Source organism: Benincasa hispida, chromosome 12, assembly GCF_009727055.1.
Source record: "Benincasa hispida cultivar B227 chromosome 12, ASM972705v1, whole genome shotgun sequence".
NCBI lineage: Eukaryota > Viridiplantae > Streptophyta > Magnoliopsida > Cucurbitales > Cucurbitaceae > Benincasa > Benincasa hispida.
The window spans coordinates 63,430,503-63,452,814 of record NC_052360.1 but is presented as its reverse complement, the minus strand read 5'-3'; the positions used below and the strand labels follow the sequence as shown (position 1 = coordinate 63,452,814).

At 32.6% G+C, this 22,312-nt stretch overlaps 1 protein-coding gene across 1 annotated transcript; it reads left to right on the top strand.

Annotated features, from left to right (window-relative positions):
• The first annotated feature begins 11,220 nt into the window (after positions 1–11,220).
• Positions 11,221–16,498, top strand: LOC120092461 (probable protein phosphatase 2C 41). The gene is made up of 6 exons (XM_039050553.1): positions 11,221–11,451; positions 12,384–12,628; positions 13,661–13,945; positions 14,535–14,652; positions 15,398–15,621; positions 16,126–16,498. The coding sequence occupies exons 2-6, from the start codon at positions 12,404–12,406 to the stop codon at positions 16,318–16,320; spliced, it is 1,047 nt and encodes a 348-aa protein (XP_038906481.1). The 5' UTR covers positions 11,221–11,451; positions 12,384–12,403; the 3' UTR covers positions 16,321–16,498.
• The last annotated feature ends 5,814 nt before the right edge of the window (positions 16,499–22,312 follow it).

The window sequence follows — 22,312 nt, the reverse complement described above, 5'->3', positions numbered from 1 at the left end:
AGCTTAAATATATCTACACAAGATAGTGATGGTTTATAACTATAGTTCAAATCATACTTGTACGTGAGATATACCACTTCAACCTGTATAGTTGTAACTTGATAAAGGACATGATTTTGTACAAATATATCTTTATTGTTAGATCATGATTTTTCATATCTATGGTCGACATTATACTCATACAAGAAAAGATATACGATTTTGACTCGGATAGTTGTAATGAAAAAAAATATGATTGTTTGTTCAAACATGTCTCTATATAAAAGAAAACTCCACTTAAATTGTAACCACCTCAACCCGAATAGTCATGATGAAAAACAAAATAGGAATTATGAAAAATTGTAAGCGCAAAATGGGGATGTAAAAATTCTCTTTATAAACACCTTTTATATATAATATAAATGGAAAAGTTGTATTCCTAACATTTGGAAAATGTAAAGTTGTATTCCTAACATTTGGAGAATGTATTTTTTTAAAAAAAAGAAAAAAAAAAAAGAAAAAAAAAGGAAAAGCTCATTGCCTAAAATTTAAATAATTTTATTAATTCAAACTTCGAATTATTAATTAAAATTAAGTTAAAAAGACTTAGGGCATGTTTGGTGAGAAATCTGAAAGCATAAATTCGAAAATAATGGATTCAATGAAAAGAAATTGTAGTTCATGTTTTAATAGATGTGTTTGATAACAAATTCAAAACTGGATTCTAATTTAAACAATTGTCCAAAATATGTTTAATACTAATTTATAAATTATAAAACTAATAATAGTTACTCACTAAATATTAGTTAACGATAAACTATTATGAATTTATTAACAAACATGTTTTATGTTTAGAAAAATTCTATAATTACTATTTTGTAATATTATATAATTTATAATACATATTTTATTTTTAAATATTTTGATCTTTATTTAATATAATTCTGCATCTTAAAATTTAGAATTCAAAAGTCAAAATCTAGATTCGATAAAAACATTAAAAAATTGTGTGTATGTTTTTTTTAATTTACACGATTTGGATCACAAAATTTGAAAACAGTTTTTTATAAATAAAATTCAAATTATCTGACAAACATGTATTTATTGAACTCAATAAATTTGAAAACATAAAACAAAATCTAATTACCAATCAAACTAATGAGTATGTGATATGTTAAGTATTGGGAGATAAGCCTAGTCTAGGGTGTCTTCTCTTCTCTCATGGATTAAACCTTAAGAAAAGTTGACCAAGTCATAGTTTCATAAGTTAGTACACATTTCCATTTTTGAAAATGTTCGACCTTTTATTTTTCATGCCAATATATATATATATATATATAAAACAACTAAAAAATCTTTAAATTAATAAAATGTTAATGTTTATTGGTGATATACCACGATAAATTTCTATCACTGAGTGATAGACCGCAATAGACTTCTATATTTCAGTGACATTTTACCATATCTGTAAATAAGTTGATCCTTTTTTTTTTTTTTTTTGAAAAAAAAAACAATCTAAATTTAAACTCATCATTTTATTAATTAAAATTTAAAACTATTAATTGATATTAAATTGACATATTCACCGTTGAAATGAGTATGCGTTTTGTTACCTTTTCGTTTTTTTTTTTTTCAAGAAAAGAAAAAAAAATTTATAACCTTTTAAAATTAGAATAAATAAATAAAGTATTAAAAAGAAAAAGAAAAAAATGTGGTCCAACCCAGTATGGGTATTATGAGATTCACTAAATGTGGTCGCTCGGCCCCCGCAGGCCAGCTGGCTCATCGGCAGCCACCAATTTTAGATCTCTCCATTTGACTTTACATTCTATTAAAGCTCACCACAAAACATTAATCACAAATCACACTCAATTATCAATTTAATATTGGTTGGGATTAAATAGAATATTCTACCTTATCTATATTTAAAATTTTTAATACAAATAAATATGAAGTATACCGTCAACATGAACATAATTCAATTGATATAAAATGTGTGTATACTCAATTAAAGTTAAAATTTTTCACTTTCATGTTGAATCATAAAAAAAAAAATAGCAAAGAAGGAGTTGTCTGTTGATGCTCATTCATGAAAAATAAGAACCAGACTTTTATAAATATGTCTTTAAGAATATTCATCATACAATTATTTTTGTTGAGAGTTGACTCCATTTTTAGGTTTTTAAACCATATCAATAAAACACATCCCATTTGATATTTAGGTTCTTTTAAATTAAATTAGTCTATAATAATAATAATAATAATAATAATAATAATAATAATAATAATAATAATAATAATAATAATAATAAAGCTTGTTTAATTTTTCTATTTTCTAATAATTTTCAACCGAGTTCTATACATAGTAGCATGTTTTAGACAACTATCTTAAGTTTAATTCTTAAAAGTATGATTTGAAGTTTGATAATATTTACCATTAAAAGATGATCAACTAAGATAATATGCAACATTGTATAATATTTTTGCTTTATCTTTTCTTAAAATTACATTAAAAAAAAACAGATTTATTTCATTATATTTCGTACCATTGATGTCACTAAAAACTAAGACTTCAATTGATTATAAGGATTTTAATTTTAGTTTTTTTCTTTTGAAATCCATACACATAATATATTTTTTCCAATTTCATTACTAGTTTAATTTTTTTCTAGGAAAAAGAATTTGAAATATGAATAAAAACATATTAAATTAGTTTTTTTAAAAAATCTTTCATTTGGTTCACATGAGGTTTTCGGAGAAATTTGTTTCGTGAAGTTGAACTTAAGTTGGTGTTGATACTAATTTGATGTGATGTGGTTCGATCTCTAGTACTTGATCCTCTAATTCTCTTTTCTTTGAATGTGTATGTTTGGCTTGAAGAAGCATGATGTTCTTGAAATCGAAGTCTTGAAAGAGTCTACAAGAGCCTAGGAGTCTTCTGAGCTCTCTACAATGTAGAATTATAAAGCTCTCTAGTGGGCTTCGAGGGCTTGGGCTTGGTTGGTCTATGGATCTGGCCCCTTGAGCCCAATTAGTTGAATTTGGATCTCATTTGACATTTGAGTCAAATTAAGCCTATTTTTGGGCTCAAATTAATTTTATTCGATCTGATGATCATGAAGAAAACACGTGGCATCATCGAAATTCGCCAATTTATGTCTTCAACTCCAGGATGCATGTCAACTTCTAATTAGTCCCAAGTTCAGTTATTTGGAATTTTGTCATTAGTTTAGTAAATGACGTGGTAATTTATGATTGATCCAAAATTTCTATTTCAACAAATGACCCTTTTCGAGATTTATGCACGTGGATGAATCTCGAAAAAGATGAAGTTGGAATCAAAATACTATTTGCTCTTGATTTAAACTCCATTTGACGTGTCCGTCAAATTATGAATTTAGTACATAAGTTTAACTAGAATTTGAGATATACTTTGGAATTTGATAAAAATTTTAACTTGAGACTTTACTCTCAATTTTATTTGGATTGAAGATAAGAACTATAACCAAATTTTAATTTGAGTTTTACCATCAATTTGATTTGGATTGAGGATAAAAGTTAAAATTGATTTTATTTGAGATAAAATTTAGAATATACCCAAATTTAATTTTAGGTAAATTTGGATAGCTAAAATATTTTATTTCAAGCTAAATCATGCAAATTTACCCTAAATCTTCTCAAGACAAACCAATTTAAATCTAAAATGATTATTTGGAAAAGATCCTCTTGATTTGATTTGATTTCAAATCTCATTAGGATTTTGAGATGCCGTTCCTATAAATTGGACCAAGAACTTCAATTCTTTTTGCAATCACAGAAGAGGAAGGTAACCCTGCCATCAAGAACTTCGAATTTTTTTAAATCCCATCCCTATTCAGATACTAACTTTACAAAGATACAGGTTGCATTTAGCATTATGAGAGGAACTCTCAAGTATTATGTTACATAGATAAAAGGCCTGCGATGAGTGAGTGCTATATGATGTCTTATTAACACATTGTTTTACCTAGTTAGACCCAAATATAAATTCAATTAGAGTCTTGGTGAGTTCAAGATCAAACTCAAGGATTGCGTTCTATATATGCTTTGGAAAATATTGTTTCAATCTTGACACGAGTTGTTTAATAGATATGCGATAATTTTGATCCTATTCTATTCCTAAAATAAAAATTGATGAATGCAATGGAAATCAAAATCGTAAGTGAAATAGTCTATACAAGAAGTACAAGATTCGAATGAATAAAAGTAGAGTTGAGAAAAATATTCACTATCATTCCTAAGTAAATACATAAATCATGTGTTCAAGCAAACTACTCAAAAATTACAACCTACACTTCTCAATTTATTTAGCCACCATATCCTATCTCTAGGATGTATGTGATGAGTGTTTGATGCAAAAAATGTTTCTTTATTTCATGCAAAAGATGTTTCTTTATTTATAAAGATGCTCTTCTTGTTTTATGAGGTTAAAACTTTTGGCCTTTTCAAACCTAGATTGAATAGTTTATAAAGCATACATAAAACAAGTTGAACGCATGATTAAGCCTTACTTAGTTTATGTTAGCAGCAATGATTCTCAACCCATAAAGAAATTTGTTGCTCATGATAAAAGTTGAGGAGATGGATAAAAGATAAATCTCTTTCAACATTTTACACAATATAAAAGACAACTGTGGAAAAAGAGAGAGGTAGAGAATCAAGCCGTGGTATGCAATTCCTTACTCTCTTCGGCTCTATAGACGATTGCTTCACAAAGAGTGTGTTTAAAGTGAGGTTCCTTTCTTGCTTCTAGAGAGAGATGCGCTAATAAAACTCCAATGCGACTCCTCTACTGTGCCAAGGTTCTCACCTCTTTGAGTTTATCCACTGTGAATTGACCACCATCCTCCAGACCTAGTGGAACATTTTTCACTTCCTCTTCGGTCATTTCATTTTCGGACTCTTCGATGATGGTAATATGGTGACATGAAGTTTCACCTTTCTCCTGTTTTAAGCTTCCATACTAAGGGTTAATGAAGATAACATCATGCTTTTCACCTTCAGGGAACCCTCGCTTGTGTTTAGAGTAATGTAGATTTTTCTTTTCATCCGTGAAAGAACGACACTGTGAACTTCCCCATCACTTCTTACTCACAAGATGATTTCTCACCTAATGGACTTTCGGTATCCTTATGCCTGAGGTGCCTCCAAATTGACGCACGAGATATCTTCTCCTTCTTCCTTATGGCTACATTAGGGATGACACTGTGAGTTTCTCTTTTACCTTATATCTCATTGGAGACACGTTTGTTGAAGTGGTCCTCAACACCCTTGTGCTTAAGGCAATAAAAAACAGACACACAGGATTTTGCTTCAGTTTTCTTCAAACTGCACCTAATCTTTTGAAGGTTGATGGTCGCGTCACTGCTGAAGATTAACAAACAATTCCTTCTTCTTCTTTAGAAGGCAAAGTCAACCTTTGAAAGGCTGAGTGTTGGAAAGAGCCAGGGGTCATATGTGGACTTTTTTTCTCTACTTCCGCCATGCTCAATCTCTTAAAGACCAAAGCACGAGCAACAAGCGGTCTGATGCGACCAAAGACTAAGGTTCTTTTATCCTTTCCCTCCCTTTCTCCTACATCATCAACTTCCTCTGCAGTTATATGATTGTTGTTGACCATATTTTCCTTCACCCTTTACATTATGCGAACTGGCTCTGATGACTTATATCTAAATCCCTTTTTTGATACATGTATAGCATGCCTCTTCTGTAAAAGCTTCTTCTGGGTTGAAAAAAGCTCGAGTCGGCCATAAATCCTCAAGCTCTTAAACTCAGTGTGAGTTGTGAAGTCATAACCTGTTTTCGTTAGCAGTTTGTAAGCTTTAGGATTGAACCCGTCTTTCGTTCGTGTTTTGGGTGGATTTATCTTGGTCAAGTCTCTCTTTGATTTATGGATTTCCTGCTTCGTTATCGACGTGAGTGGTGTAATGAAATTCTCTTTTAAGATTTTAGTATCACCGACCTTTAAGCCTTTTGAGCATTCCGTAAAAGGTGATTCACCCTTCTTGTATCTTGACAAAGGGACATACGGCAAGATCAAAGGACTTGGAGCTTTTTCGTCTTTTAAAATCGAAGTCTTTGTAATGTTGGTGGATGCCTCACTCCCTTTTAAGCTAAAGGCTCGTGCCTCATTGCTTATTTCTTTTTCTGCATCTGTTTGTTATTTCGACTTGGATTCATCTCCATCATTTATTAATGGAGTCTCCACGGGCACTGCTTCACCAACTCCTCACCCTTCAAATAAAACTTTGCATGAGACTCAGCTTCTAAAAAGGGATTAAAGTTTGCTTCAACTTTTTTAATCCCATCTTGATTGAACTTAAAACATTGATGTAGTGTCGACGTTATCACCCTATTTCCATGAATCCAAGGACGTCCCATCAGTAGCTTATAGGTAGTCTTCGAGTCTATGACATAAAACAATGCGTCGGCCTTCAGGTTGCCAATGAAGAGCTATAAGTGTATCATGCCTATCGCCCTTTGGCTGCCTTGATTGAAACCTTAAATTACCAACTTGTTGTTCGAAAATTCTGAGGATGTCTAATTGCTTCATAGTCGTCTTAGGCATTATATTGATGGTTAATCCATTTTTTATGAGAATTCGTTCAACTCTCTGTTCTCAAACATATCCCAAAATATCCAATGGCCTATTATGAAGCTTTGATCCCAGCAGTAGATCTTCATCCGAGAAACCTATGAACACAGTAAGAAGCATTTGTGCATGCCCTAGAGATCGATACGCTAGATATGTTTGACTCTAACAATGCATTGATGAGAGCTGTCTTATTTGCTTGAGGGAGTGACAACAGGTCATCTATGTTGCACGATGGTAAGTCTTTTGGTTCTTACATTGTTTTCGATGAACTTAGAGAAGTATTTTATTATTTTTTCATGCATAACAACGTGACATGCAACAACCTATTGTATTTTCCTCAAATAATGGCCATAAAACTTCTTTGGAAGGAAATATGCTAATGTCAACTGTTGCCTGGGTTGAAGGATGTCCTCATCTTCCTCCTCAACAAGTTTGGGCTCCCAAGCCTACTTTTTTTCTCTTCCTTTTCTAAGTCCAGTTCCCTCTTCGATAACTCTGATAGAAGTACGACTCTTTTTGAGTAGGACTCAACTTTCTCTTCTTTTGACGCGTTACGAGAAACCATCATTCATCATTTTCATTATGAACATGTTTTTCTCTATTTTGAAAATATGTCATTCGGATCACTTGTTGAAACCGAATGACCACAAGTTCGAGGGTCCCAAACTAGACCAAACTATCTCTTTCATCATAACATATAGTTGATGTTGGAGCATTCGAAGTTACTGTCGCTACAGCAAGATTTGTTTGAGCAACCTCGTCTAGATCCAACTCAATCTTCCTCTCACGAGCCAACCTTAAAATCAGATTCTTCAGCACGAAACATTTTTCAACCGGATGAATAACGACCCTTTGATACTTGCAGTAGTTAGGATCGTCTACTTTTCCTACTTGTTCCGGTCGTTTACATTCCGATTGCTAGATAAGTTACTTTTCTAGCAGTTGTTCAAGCATATCTACAACATCAGAGTTAGGAAATGAATAAAATTTTTCCAAGTGACTTTCAAAGTTGGGCAACGTCTTTCCCCTCCCTTGTCCTTCTTCTTAGCATTCTCCTCTTTTCATTTTGAAGAAAGTTTTACCAGGGTAATACTAACAACCATTGATTCCTTCGTAGCACTTTTCGCAATCTTTTCAGTGCCCTTTGTCTTTTTCTTGTGCTTCTTCACTTCAGGGATCAAGAAATCCCTCGTTCCTCTATTGGCGGTGCTCAACTCCATATCGTGGGTGTGAGTTGCCAATTCTTCATACGTACGAGCCTTTATTCCTTACAAAAGATAAAGAAGTCCCCAGTGCATACCTTGGGTGCACATTTCTATAACAGACAGTTCGGTGAGTCGATCTTTGTAGTCCAGACTCAGAGCTTTCCTTCGGTTGATGTAGTTCATGATTGGCTCCACTTTCTACTGTTTGGCGTTTTTCAACTCCATCATGCTGATAGTGCGTCTGGTGCTATAAAAGCGGTTTAGGAATTCTCTTTCAAGTTGCTCTCAACTGTCGATCACCTCGGGTTTTAGGTCAGTGTACCAGTTAAAAGCATTTTCTTTCAGAGTTCTGACAAAATGCTCAACTAGTAGGTCTCTTCTGGTTGTCGCGTTTTCGTATGTTTCAACAAAATGGGCAATGTGTTGCTTCGGGTTGTCACTTCCACCGAATTGTTGGAGCTTCGGGGGTCGGTACTCAGAAGACATTCTTAAGTTGTCAATTCTCTTAGTGTACGACTTGGAATACATAAAAGAGGTCTAAGACAAGCCTCCATACTGAGCCCTTATAGAGGTCATGATCATATCTTGCAGTTGTTGGACCAACAAAGAGGCAATAAAAGTTGATTTTTGTAGTTAGTTTTCCTGCAACTCGATCTTTCCTTTGTCATTTGCTTTTACAGTAAGAGTTTGACTCAATTCAGTAGTTTCACAAGCCTGTATCTGCTCTCTTAAGGCAACAATCTCATGATCCTGATCCTCTATAACTTTCATAAAAAAATTTATCTTTCTTTCCATTTTTGCCATGGTCGCCTCGGCTGTTGCATTTGCCATCATGACAGAAATCACATCCGGGTGTGATTCCCTCTTTGACTTGTTGGAGGCAGAAGTAGAGTTGTCAAATAAGGGATTTTCGTTGATGACAATTCGTCCTTTAGGATACTCTATCATCTGTTTCAAGATGTTATGCGCGATGACGAAACCTTGCTTTTGCTCCTGCATAACTCCCTTTGAATAACTACGGGTGACATGTCTCGTGTAGGAGTCGCTTGTAGCAGTTACTTTAGATGTAACTTTCTTTGGTGCCATTGATTTGTTTGAATGTTGAGAGAGATGAGAGGTAGAGATGTCCCACTTGGCGTGTCAATTTGTTCACACAAGATTTTTAGAAAAACTTGTTTCGTGGAGTTGAAATTGAGTTGGTGTTGATATTGATTTGATGCGATGTGATTCGATATCTATTACTTGATCCTCTGATTCTCTCTCAGTTGAATGCGTAGCTTGACTTGAAGAAGCAGAACACGTGATGTTCTTAAAATCGAAATCTTGGAAGAGTCTTTATATCTTCAAGAGACTTTAAGGAGTGTGTAGCTTCAGAATCCATGGAGTCTTCTGATTGTTAGGAGAATTGTCTCTGGGCTCTCTGCAATGTAGATTTTTCAACCCTCACAAACTCAAAATGATTATCGATTCATAATTAAAATATCTAGATTTGTTTCCTTTTCTTATAAATCTGGTTGGAAAATGGTGGGCAAATTCAATTCATTTGTTCTTATAGACTAATTCTTCAATAAATTTCATTTTAAATTGTCATATGAATGAACAATGTATAAAAAAAATGAGGAAGAATTTAAATTATTAAATGATGAAAAAGACGAGCAAATTGTATGGTAATCAAACCTTGTTCAACAACTCCAATCCAAGATATTTTTAATAATAATAATAATAATAACAATAACAATAATAATAATCAATTGAAGCTCCCAACAATTCCCATCCACACAAATATCATATATATACACACACATATATATATGTATATATTAGTACAACACACAAATATCATATTTAATTTCTTTTTCAACTATTTATAAATAATTTCTTTTTCAACTTTTACTTTATAAATAGATCACCTTGGCTTATATCTATGCGTAATTTAGTACCGACCTTGAACTTATTATATTTAAAATATAGCTTCCGATAATTTTGTTTAATTAGCATCCAAGTCCATGTAATGACATAAAGATGTGCCCATTGTTTAGGTTAAACTCCACGTTTATTAATCTTTTTTAAACAAACTTCTAATATTTTAAATTTCTTTTATCTACTCTTATTATAACAATGTTAAAACATAATTTTCGTCATTATATTTTAAGATTTATTTAATTTTAGTCTATATATTTAAAAAATATTATTGAAATGTAAGGACTACAACGTTGTTATATATTTATCACCGTAATATATTTGAATGAATTTATTTAAAACCACAAAAAATAACAATAATAAGCATTCATCTTTATTGTCCACCAATGAAAATTGAACAAATGTCTTATTTGAGTTCAGAAAAATATTTTGTTTTTTCTTTATCATATTCCTTTTTAAAAAGTTATAGTTGTTTGCTTATTATTATTATTTCCCCTTTTTGACGATATCAAAGAATGTATATTCATGGGTTGTCATGAAATTTCCTTTTCACTTATTCCTTTAGATAATAATGGAAAATTTAGGCACGGATTTTGAAGTTCAGAGCGGTTTTCAAATAAAAAAAAATGAATTAACTTATTTATAAAAATAGAAAGATTTCATTATCTATTCGTGATAGATATAGAAGTCTATTGCGATCTATCATAGACAATAATATTTTATCATGTTTAAAAATATTTTTTTATAATTTTACTATATAAAATAATTACTCTCAAAATCTTAACCTACATTTAAATTTGAGAATTTATTATACATAAATATCAAAGCATTTAATGACAAAAATTTTAACTAGACCAAAAGATAAACATGAAATGATATTAAAATTTAAGACTTTGAAAACTTTTTTAGTGCGATTTTTACTCCATTTAAAGAAATTAAAATTTTAAGCTAAATTTCAAAAATTAAACCATTTTTTTTCTAAATTTGGAATGAATTTCAAAAGCATAGTTATAAGTTATATAATAAATCAAAGATTTATCAACTAACCTATTTTATAAATTTTCGAACACATACGGCATGAATTGCAAAAATATTATAGAATTTTGATAATAAAAACTAAGTTTTTAAGAAAGCTTCAAAAATAAAAATTAAATAGTCATCGACTTAATTTAACATAAAATTTTTAAAAATTCATAAAACAAGAACAATGAATATTGACCAAAATTATATATTCTAAGAGCTAACCTACTCTTCTAATTAATTTCTCAATAATGTTAAAAAAAAACTTTATTTTCTCAATAATATCATAATTTAAAATCCAGCTAACAGTGGGCAGTGACGTAATTTCAAAATACAACGTATTCTTTTAAAATTGTCCAAACTACCCAGACATGTAGTCATTACTACAAGGGCATTATCGAACTTTCACACAAAGGACATCATGCGCCTTGAGGGCCGCGGTAACGAATTTGTACACTCACGTAAAGAACGCTTTGGATTATACAACTGAGAGAGAGAGAAATAAATAAATGGAGAATCAACGAACGCAAGGCTTCAAGATTCCGACTAGAAATTTACTCTCGCCGGAAATATTCGGATTCCGGTCGGCGGCGATCACTTTCAGGAGGTTGTTTCAGATCAGTTCCGGCATATAGAACTTACCGTAGAGCTTGTACTTTGAACAATAATAGTTCCGGTAGCACTTCAGATTTGGTACGCTTTAATTTAATTAATTAGTTTCTTCTTCTTCTTTGATGCAATCTTAATGATTCAATGGAAATCAATTTTTTGCTTCTTTTTCAATGTTTTTTTTTGGCTTGAAAAAGTGATGAGAGTTGAAAATTTCTGGCTCGGTTTTTGTTTTTGATTTCATTGATATACGACATTTCTGAGTGCCTTTCTGGCACTCGAGATTATTATTTCCGGTTGTTCTAAGCTCCGATCATGTACTAATCAGAGGTTGGGACTGATTTAATTTGATGATGGTTTTGTCCTCGTTTTTTCGATTAAGAATTTTTTTAGGAATTTTTTTTTTCTTTTTTTTTTTTTTTAAGAACAAACTGCAAAAGCTCGAAATATGATGGTAGTTACAATTACACAACTTTTAATTATAAAAATTCACTTCTCGTATTAAAATTAGATTCAATTTATAATAGTTATAGAAATTGAACTATCTACCTATCAAAGTTGAACCGTCAAACTTATATCATTGATCTCAACTTTTGAAAGTTTGAGGTCATATTTGCAACCACCACCTTACTTTAGGTATAGATTTTACAATTTACCTTCTTTTTTTTTAATAAAAGGAGGATATACTTGTTTTTTAGTTTTTCTTAAAATAATATTTCGGTTTCTATAATGTGAAGTTTATTCAATTTTAGTCACTTTCACATACTCAATTTCGGTTTATGTACTTCTAATAAATCTTCAATTTAATCTTTATTACTTGTTAGGGTTGATTTTTTCAATATTTTTTATTAACTATTAGAATTTTCATTATAAATTTTGAAAACATATTCACATTTTATATTTCTTAGTATCATATAACTGATTTTTTGTAAAAATATATTTAAAAAAACTAAATTTAAGTTTGATTAAAAGTAGAAGTTTAAGTTTGAAGTATTTTATGTTGTAATTGATTTAAGGGGGAGTTGGGAGAGAATTGATGGTGCATTTTCCGGAAGTAATTGAGGAAATGGTAAGAAATATGTCGATAAAGAAAAAGAATAATGAAGATGGGGGCAAAGAAGGGGCTAAAGAGGGAAAAAGGAACAGATCCATGGTTTGTTTATCCGGAAGTGTTAAAACCAGCAAGTTTGATGATATCACTTCTGTTTGCTCCAAGAGAGGAAATAAAGGAATTAATCAAGATTCTCTCGTTGTTTGGGAGGTATTTTCTCACTCTTTTTTCTCTCCTATCCTGTTTGATAATCATTTAAGCATTGTTTGGTGATCGTTATTTCTTCCTCTAAATTTTTTCATTTGTTATCTATTTTTCAACCATGGTTTAAATAATCAAACAAATTTTTGAGAACTAAAAAATAGCTTTCAAAACTTTGTTTTTGTTTTTTAAATTTTGTTAAAAATGGAAAGGTATAAATCATTGTAAAAAATGATAAAAAAGGCTTAATTTTCTAAAACAAAAACAAAAAAAAAAAAAAATCAAATGGTTACCAAACGAGACTTTAGTTTTTTGTTTTCGATTTTGAAAATTGAGCATATTTCATCCACATTTCTTATAATAATTGGCACATTTCTTAAGTACAATAGTTGAATTCTTAGCCAAATTTTAAAAATAAAACAACTTTTTGAATGCTACTTTTTTTAGTTCACAAAATTTGACTTGATTTTTTAAATTATTAGTGAAACGTGAATAACAAAAAAGAAATTTGGAAGTAGAAGTAATATCGGACGGGACCTTAATGATTTATTTATTTTTGTATGGTGGGAGTGAGATGCATAAAATAAGTTAGATGCACTTTGCTCGTTTAGGTTAAAATATCATTTTGATCACTGTTTGTTTTCTTTTGATTTTTATACTTTCAAATGTTTAATTTTAGTTCCTCAAAAGTTAATTTTTATCGAAATTGACTAAATAATAATATATTTTATGCAAGAAAATATAATATATGAATATGTTTTCAAACTTCAAAAGGAAAATACTAGTAAATAACAAAAAGTTTTTGAAAAAACAACAATAAACATGCATCAAGGACTACATTTTTAATGATTCTTGAAGGTACGAAGACTAAAATTAGACATTTAAAAGTATATAAACTAAAAGTGAACAAAGTTGAATAGAGACCGGAATGATATTTTTAAGAATTTAAAGATTTACCTATGTTTATATATTCTAATTCGAATAATTGAATTGGATCTCATTTTTTCTTTTTAACGTTGATTATATTATGTGGCTGTGCAGGATTATGGTAGCCAAGGAGATGTAGTTTTATGTGGGATGTTTGATGGACATGGGCCTTGGGGTCACATGATTAGCAAACAAGTCAGAAAGTCATTACCTTCTCAATTACTCACCAATTGGCAACAAAACCTTTCCATGCAAACCGACCAAAACCATCTATTCCCTTTCAGCTTATGGAAGCAATCTTGCTTAAAAACTTATGCCGCCATTGATGAGGAGCTCAAGCAACACCCTCGCATTGATTCCTTTTACAGTGGAACCACCGCTTTAACCGTCGTTAAACAGGTAATATTAAGACCTCGTTTGATTATCCTTTATGTTTAGGAAAAAAATATCTTTTTACTCCTAAATTCTTTACGTTTTAAAATGTTAAGTTTTGAATTTGATTTCAATTTAATCCTTAACTTTCAAATTATTGAGTTTTATTTCAATTTGATCCTTAAATTTTAAGATTTACACTTTTGTAACCTCGATTTTCACTAAACATATTCTTTTTTTTTTTTTTTTTTTTTTTTTTTTTTATAATCTATTAATTTATTTAAAATAATTATAATTAGATTAAATTTCATAATTATTTTAAATTAATCAATAGACATATTGATGCCAAAAAAATATAACGAGTAGTTTTTAAAAATTTAATTTTATGCTCTATAAATTTAGTTAGAAATTTAAATCTTTCCTTGAAAGTTGGGAAGAAAGAGGTAAAATTTTCAAAAATAAAACTGTTACCAAACAAGATCCATATAATTAAAAGCTTTTGATAATTTCTGTGTCATCAATGAGGTGTTCTATTAGACTATAGCTGTAGAGAGACCTTGGTTGTATATGACTATTTTTGGGGTGGTTGTTGTTTTGGTATGAAACTGAATTTCAGGGCCGACATCTTGTTGTTGCAAATGCTGGGGATTCACGAGCTGTGTTGGCAGTAACTTCTGATGATGGCTGCTTGAAACCAGTTCAACTCTCCATTGATTTCAGACCTAATTTGCCTGGTCAGACCCTTCTATCAAATTCCTAATTTTCTCCTCTGTTTTGTTTGATTCTTAACTTATAAAAATTCCGTTATTAAAGTATCTATATTCTTTCAAAAGTTGCAATATTAGTCTTAAATTTTTATAAATGTTTCAAAATTATCTTTGCCGTAAGAATATTTCTTCAAATTTCAAATAGAAATTGGGATTTGAAATTGTGTGGTAGTAAACTAAATGAAAATCCGGATCGTCACACAACCGTTTCTACGTCATCTTCAATCGTGTAAAATTTTCATTAAAGAATTTCTACTCTAATTACAATTTTAAAATGTTTATAAAAAATCAAAACTTACTATAACTTTGAAAAGAATATGAATATTTTTCTTAAAAAAAAGGAAAAGTAGAGAATATTTTTGTTTTTACAATTTAGCCTTGTCTAACTTTATATATCTCAGTTTGACAAATCTACAAATCATATCATGTAAACCCAGTTTTATAGTCCTTTTATTTTTTGAGAATAGTAGTTGTTCTTTCACAATTTATTTATCATGAATTTCATCATTCTTATAGAAACATATATTTAAATTTATAGTCAAAGTTTATAAATAAAAATAAGTTCTTAAAAGTATATTCTGTTTGCTTTTTAACAAATTAGTTTGATTTTAAAAGCTCCATTAAAAGTTGGATTAAAAAAAAACTCATAGGTGAAAGTAATGTTTAATATAAGATTCAAACTAATAAGTGGTTTGGTTTTGTGTTATGGCAGAGGAAGCGGAAAGAATAAAACAATCGAAAGGGAGAGTGCTATGTTTAAAAGATGAACCTGGAGTTTACAGAGTGTGGACTCCCGACTCAGGGACTCCAGGCTTAGCAATTTCTAGAGCTTTTGGTGATTATTGCACCAAACAATACGGTCTCATTTCTGTGCCTGATGTAAGCCACCGAGTCATTACCACTGGAGACCAGTTTGTCATTGTTGCCACTGATGGGGTATGCATTTTCCCTTAGTTCATTTCAAAATGGCTAAAGTATAAAAATACCCTCTTAGAATAGGGATTCTTTAGTATTATGATAAAAATTTGGGGTCTGAAATAGTATATGGTAGTGATTTAAAACAAAAATTTTGTTCACCACATATCATTTCAAGTAACTCTATCATCTTGTTTCGAGTCTTGATTTTTATTCAAAATGTAAAAAGATTTCTATCTGTTTATACAAGTTTAAGAATAATATTGCAATTTTGAAAAATAATTGGTAAAATTAGGAGTTTATTTTTATTTTTATTTTTAAATTTAGACTTTTAAAATTAACGACTAATAGACTTATGATGACATCATACATAATATAGAAATTTAGAGCTAGAAAAATGTCATTCGGTTGAGAAAATTTTATAATTCTTCTTCCAAATTCTTAAGAAATTAATAGAACTGTTCGAGTTTTCTTTTTCTTTTAATGATATTTTTCTCTCTAAATTTTCATTAATTCTTTACTCAGGTATGGGACGTCATGTCGAATCAAGAAGCGGTTCACATAGTTTCTTCGACACCAAATAGGGAAATGGCGGCCAAAAGGCTAGTGGATTGTGCTGCACGTGCGTGGAAATCAAAGAAACGAGGGTTCGCGAGGGACGACATGTCGGCCATTTGCCTCTTTTTTCATGCTTCACCCACAGAAAATGATTACTCGTAAATATAGATATAGTATAAGACTCCTTCCCTTGAATGTGAAGTAGACTAAATATAAGGATGAAGAACTTTGGCCAATAAAAGCAATATTCATGAAAGTAAGTTCTTATAAGTTGAGTAGTTGATATGTTATACTCAGGACATGTGATCATAATATATATATTTATATGGTTTCATTGAAATCAAGTTTTTAATAATGAATATTGTTGATGGCAAAATCTAGCCGAACGGACTAACCTAACTTTCACGTGCTGCCAATGTATATTTATAATTTGAGAAAAGGGTTACATGCAAAATAATAAAAAATAACACACTCGTGTGGTGCTTGTCACAAACACTCCGATGCTTAAGTCAGATCTCAGCACAAAGGTCATAGCAAGTAGTTTTAGGGAGGAAATCAATTTACCTTTTGCAGGGTTGTCATACTCTATTTATAATGGAGTTCAGGAGTCTGTCTTATCATTTTAGAGTTAGGAATACTTCCTCTACCTATTTGGAAATTGGATACTCAAGGCTGGACTTGGGCCACTACGGATGCTCCAGAATAGAGGGTTGATCCGGATTGGCTACTCTCGAGAGATTCATTGGTCTTGGCCTCGGCCTCCGAGGTCGAGGCAGGCCAATTGGGTTTCAACTCAATTGTCTTTTCTCCCAATTTGTTAGGAACACTCTTGTGTCCACTTCCTACTAGTAATTGGTCCGTTTTTGGATTAGGTAACTCTCCTAGTTTTACTCTTGTCTTTATCGTTCACCGGTCTAGAATTATCCATAACATTCGCCCACTACTCTCGTGTTGGGATTTTGAGACTAATTATTAAGGATTGAGTGCTAAGATTCAAATTTGAAAGTATATTTGTTGTTGTTTAGTCATAACGTACATAATAGTGTAACATGTTTGTTTGCCCTTTGACGTGTCTATTTTTGGACTTGTAAATGCTCTATCCTCAAGATGTGCACCTCTTGAGTTTTGGGTCGAGTGTGTAGTCATTAACGTGGCTTAATGAAGTAAATTCCCGAGCGAACATAAAATCATTTTTACTTTGGGAATAGCCTATCAGAATTTGGTTGATTCCCGCTCTCCCCTTCCCCTTTTTTAGATTGGTTTATCAAACCCTTTCTTATATTGTCCCTAGAAGTTATCATTACAAGCTAGCTTTTGGGATTGTACGGATATGTGAATCCTTACTCATTTTCTCTCGTTATCTACTTTTCATATCTTTTCCTAGTTCTAAACTTTATTAACTATATGAAATTACATTCATTATAGTGAAATGTGTATTTTTATTAATTTAATATTAGATATTAAATTAACAAAATTAATTAAAAGATTTAATTAGTTAATTTTATTTAAAATTAATTAATTGAATTAATTTTTATAAAACTAATAGAATAAATAAATTGGTTTAGTGTAAATTTGATTTTAGAAATCATTTTTGAAAATAAAATTTGAAAACAAAAACAAATTTTGAAATTCAAAAGTGGCAATTTCCAAAAGTTGGAAATCTCCACTATGGTGCAAAGCACCTTATTCATCCAATTCCACTTAATTTATGAAGAAGGAGCTGACCTTCATGCCAGTTTTGAATTTGCATGTTGAAAACTTTATAAATTAAAGTGTTGGGTTGAATGATAGGACTAAGCATTCAGAACTTCAAGAACTCTGCAAAATTCGAAACCCTCCAGACCCTTTTCATATCTTCATCAAATCCAGCTCAATTTAGTGTTTCCACCACACAATCCTTGCAAGAGAATAGTAGAGAAGATTTTCGTGGTGGTCTACTTGTAGATTGATGCATATTTACGTGGAGCTCAGCTGGTGTTGAAGAGGTTTCATCAAAGGTATTGTGTTAAGCAAACCCTCTTCTGTAATAGTTACTTTGAAGTATGTTGTAAACTCAAATTAAGTATAGTTATAATGCTTATTGATTCTGATTTTCTCTGTTACTTGTTAATTTACTCAATCAATTGGTATCAGAGCATGGTTTAAGTACTCAATTATAGTTAATTTGAGTTTGATGGGTGTTTGATAACTTGTAGAAATACAAGTTATTTATGCTGCCTTATCTAGATATTGCAGCCAAAAAGAAGGAATATGCATCGATTGTATGAAAATTAGCTCAGAAATACAATAAATATAAATTATCGCAATTACACCCACTAACATCGTCAAGATGGTAGAAGAGGATATTTTTACTCTATTTTGCAGGAAACCAAGACACCGCTTGCGATCAAGGCTCAACGAGAAACTGAACAACGCATCTCTGTTATATTGCGCCCGTTAAATCACAATGAGAAAATGATTAACACAATGATGGCGCAATGCGACAGTTGATCCAGAGTCGAATTTCAACACCGCATGCGAGCAACCGATCGAAAGATGCAGCTGAGCAATGCAAATGCGGAGGATTGTGACACGTGTACAACTAACCGTTGTGCAGATTTGACGGTCTGATTGCATAACAAGGCTGAGAGGTGAGTCTCAGTGCAAATCTGCCAGATCCCCGTCGTGAAGCTCTGTGCTTAGATCACTGTTACCAATTGAGTAAGCCTGAGAGGGAAACTCATCCATCCGTTCACTTCATCTACGCCGGCAAGCAAATCTCAATCCAGATCAGCGCTAAGACGTTGGCACTTATTTGTATTTGTTTCTAACTTTATTTCATCAAGTGTATTTCATCTTTTTAATCTCTTCATTCACAAATCATGTATCAAACGCTAAATAGTTTTATTGAATGTCTCGATCACTTTCATTACCATTTTTCTGTCTACTTCCGCTCCTCCATTAATCGTTTTCTCCATGAAGTTTTCTTAATACCTTGGTAATTAATATGGATTAAACGAATAACTTAATCTGTGCTAAAGAGATAAATGCATTTAGCTAAGGCATGCTAGATGACATCTTCAATTGTGAGAGCAAAAGTGAAGATGTCATTCTGATCTGTCGAGATAAGATTAGAAGAATGCGTTAACTAAAGCGAGTAGTACTTCCAGCGATGGAAGCAACCTTGCGTTCATTACGTTCATTCCTGTTTCACCACAGAGATGTGGGAACATGGCCGATCACCGAGAGGTGTACGCCAAGGGAAAAGTGGAACGGTACTTATATCTTTAACGCAATTAAGGAACTTGCGCTGTTTATATTAGTTATCTTTTCTGTTTCTACTTCGTACATAAGACTTGTCACCGCATTACACGATCTTCGCATAATCTTCACAATTAGCCTTGACCTCAGTATCTTGTATCATGAATCCTGTATCTTGTATCATCTTAGCTTAGATTTACTTTATCACAATTTACTTTAACGCAATTTATGTTATCATCGCATTTTTACCACTTTACTTTACTTTATCGCATGTTTAATTACTTATACACAAATTCTTTTATAAATTGAAAAACCCCTTGTCGCATACATCACAAACATAATGCAATAACCTAAAACAGTCCCTGTGTTCGACCTCGGATCACACCGAGAAACTTGCGATGAAATTATACTTGGTTTCAACGCAAGGAAACTTGTGACAACGCACAACATACTACAAGAACATTTGTTAATAATGCATATCTAGAAGTAGTATCACATATCATCACATAAAATCTGCATTACAATTTTACGACGCATAAGATAAATTTTGCGTTTACAAGTTTATGGCATCGTTGCCGAGAACTGGTAATGGGGACATGGACTTGAACCTTGCTTGCATCATTGTAGAGTTTATGTCACAACAAGTTTATGGCGCTGTTGCCGGAGATTAGTTAACGGTTTATTGTTTGAGCATGTTTGTGGTATTTTGCAAGACAAATCTCTTTGTACTGGCTGTTCAACGCGAAGAGCAGTCTAACGGCTTAGGAGTGCTGGAGTGATCCAGAAATTCTAAGTGGACCCAGAGATCAAGTGTATTATTCGCGCAAGAGTTCATCAGGGCCGAATTAAGTGGTGAGAGAAGTATGGCTAATAATTAACAAGGCTTCCGCAGGGAATCAAAGGGGAAAATGGCCAGCGCAAGGCTCCATATTTCTTGCTGCTGATCATGATGTCCCAATAAGAGACTATGCGGCACTTCTCACCAGGAATCACAAGACAAATGGTTAAGGAGAATGTAAGCGTTGAAATTAAAACCAATTATGCTGCAGATTATTCAGAATATGGGTCAATTTGGAGGATACAAGGAGAAGACCCACATGCACATTTGATGAATTTTGTAGACATGTGCAGCGCATTTCTCCATCATGATGTGACTCAAGAAAGACTTAGGTTTATTCTTTTCCATACACATTGCGGGATGAAGCAAAGAGATGGGCTTAGTCATTAGAGCCGAATGAGATTAAGCATGAGATAGTTGGTTGATAGGTTCATGAATAATCTTCCTCCAACCGTCAATGTAAGGAGACGGGAGGGATGTCTGAATTTTGAGCAAAAGGGTTATGAAACATTGAGCATCACATGGGTGCGATTCCGACAATTAATGAAGAGCTGTCCGCATTCGGATTCCCGATAGTATTCTGATGGAAACCTTTTATAATGGCTTAGACTAATCAATGCAAGCAGTTGCCGATGCCTCCACAGAAGGAGGATTAATAACAGATCATATACAGAAGCAAAGAATATTTTGGATCGCATCTCGCGCATTCTGATGAGTGGATTGATACGGGGCTTGAGGTAGAGGTCTAGAGCAAGAAAGAGTAGAAAGTGCCGATGTGTCAATTTGATACAATGGCGCATTGTCGATCAAATGACCACAGTGACCTCACTTCGCAGAGCGGTGGCTAACCAACAGAGAACTCTCTCTTAAGGATCAGCGCAAGTTAATGCAGTGACTCACATGGTCGCAATGAATTGCGTCCAATATGGAGAGGGACATCCAGTAGAAGTCTCCCCATGGAATCAACAACCCATATATTCTGTCTACGATGAATCGGTTGGCAACATCTACAACCCTGGTTGATGGGATCACCCAACTTCAAGTTGGGACGGGAATCACAACCAGGGGAGCCTTAGTTTCAATCAGAACAGTTATCAAGAGGATAGAGGCAACCCTCCGGTCTTCATTACTTCGGACTGTAACCCAGGTAATTCTCAGGGTATATCACCCTGTGACCAACCATTCTTATATGATACCTTTTGCAGCACCTCGTCTTTAGAGACATCGTTAAAACATTACATTGAAAAGAGCGAGGCAATGAGACAATCGCAAGATGACTCCCTTAAAGAATTAGAAAAGCAGATCGATCAACTTACAAGGGAATTAAAGAAGAGAGCGTCTGGTACGTGGCACAGTAACCCAGGGGCATCAGGGCAGCGAGGTAAAGAACAATGTCACACAGTGACATTGAGAAGTGGCAAAACAACAACCCCTATGCCATCAGTATCAGAGGCGACAACAACACCAGTAGATTTGACTGTTGAAGATGACTAGTCACCCAATAGTGGCAAAAGTACCAGTTCAAAAGCAAGTTCATCTACAAAAGATAAAGCTCCTCAAGGCTTGAATTCTCAATCAACGCAACCTCCAGATAATGAAACACAACAAGAATATGACCTCATCAAACAGTCAACACAATAAGAAGTAAGGCAGTATCCTCCACCTTTCCCATCCAGGTTGAAGAAGAAAGACGATAGTAAGCAATTTCAGAGGTTCTTGGACGTTCTCCAACAGTTATACATTAACATTCCCTTAATAGAAGCACTAGAGCAGATGCCGAGTTATATAAAATTTCTCAGGGATATCCTTGCCAATAAAAGAAAGATCGAGGAAAATGAAACAGTTGCGCTAACATATGAATGCAGCGCATTGTTTCAAAACAATATCCCCACTAAAATGAAGGACCCTGGAAGTTTTACATTGCCCTGCACGATAGAAGGGAAGATGGTCGGGAACGCGTGTGCGATTTAGGGGCAAGCATAAATATAATGCCCTTGTCGATTTTTAAGAAGCTGGATATCGGCAATGCAAGACCAACTACGATCACTTTACAGTTGGCCGATAGATCAATAAAGC

Coding starts and splice junctions, on each gene's coding strand:
- LOC120092461 (XM_039050553.1), top strand. CDS start 12,404: ATGGTGCATTTTCCGGAAGTAATTGAGGAAATGGTAAGAAATATGTCG. Junction 14,653..15,397: donor TTTCAGACCTAATTTGCCTG/GTCAGACCCTTC, acceptor GTGTTATGGCAG/AGGAAGCGGAAAGAATAAAA. Junction 15,622..16,125: donor TCATTGTTGCCACTGATGGG/GTATGCATTTTC, acceptor TTCTTTACTCAG/GTATGGGACGTCATGTCGAA.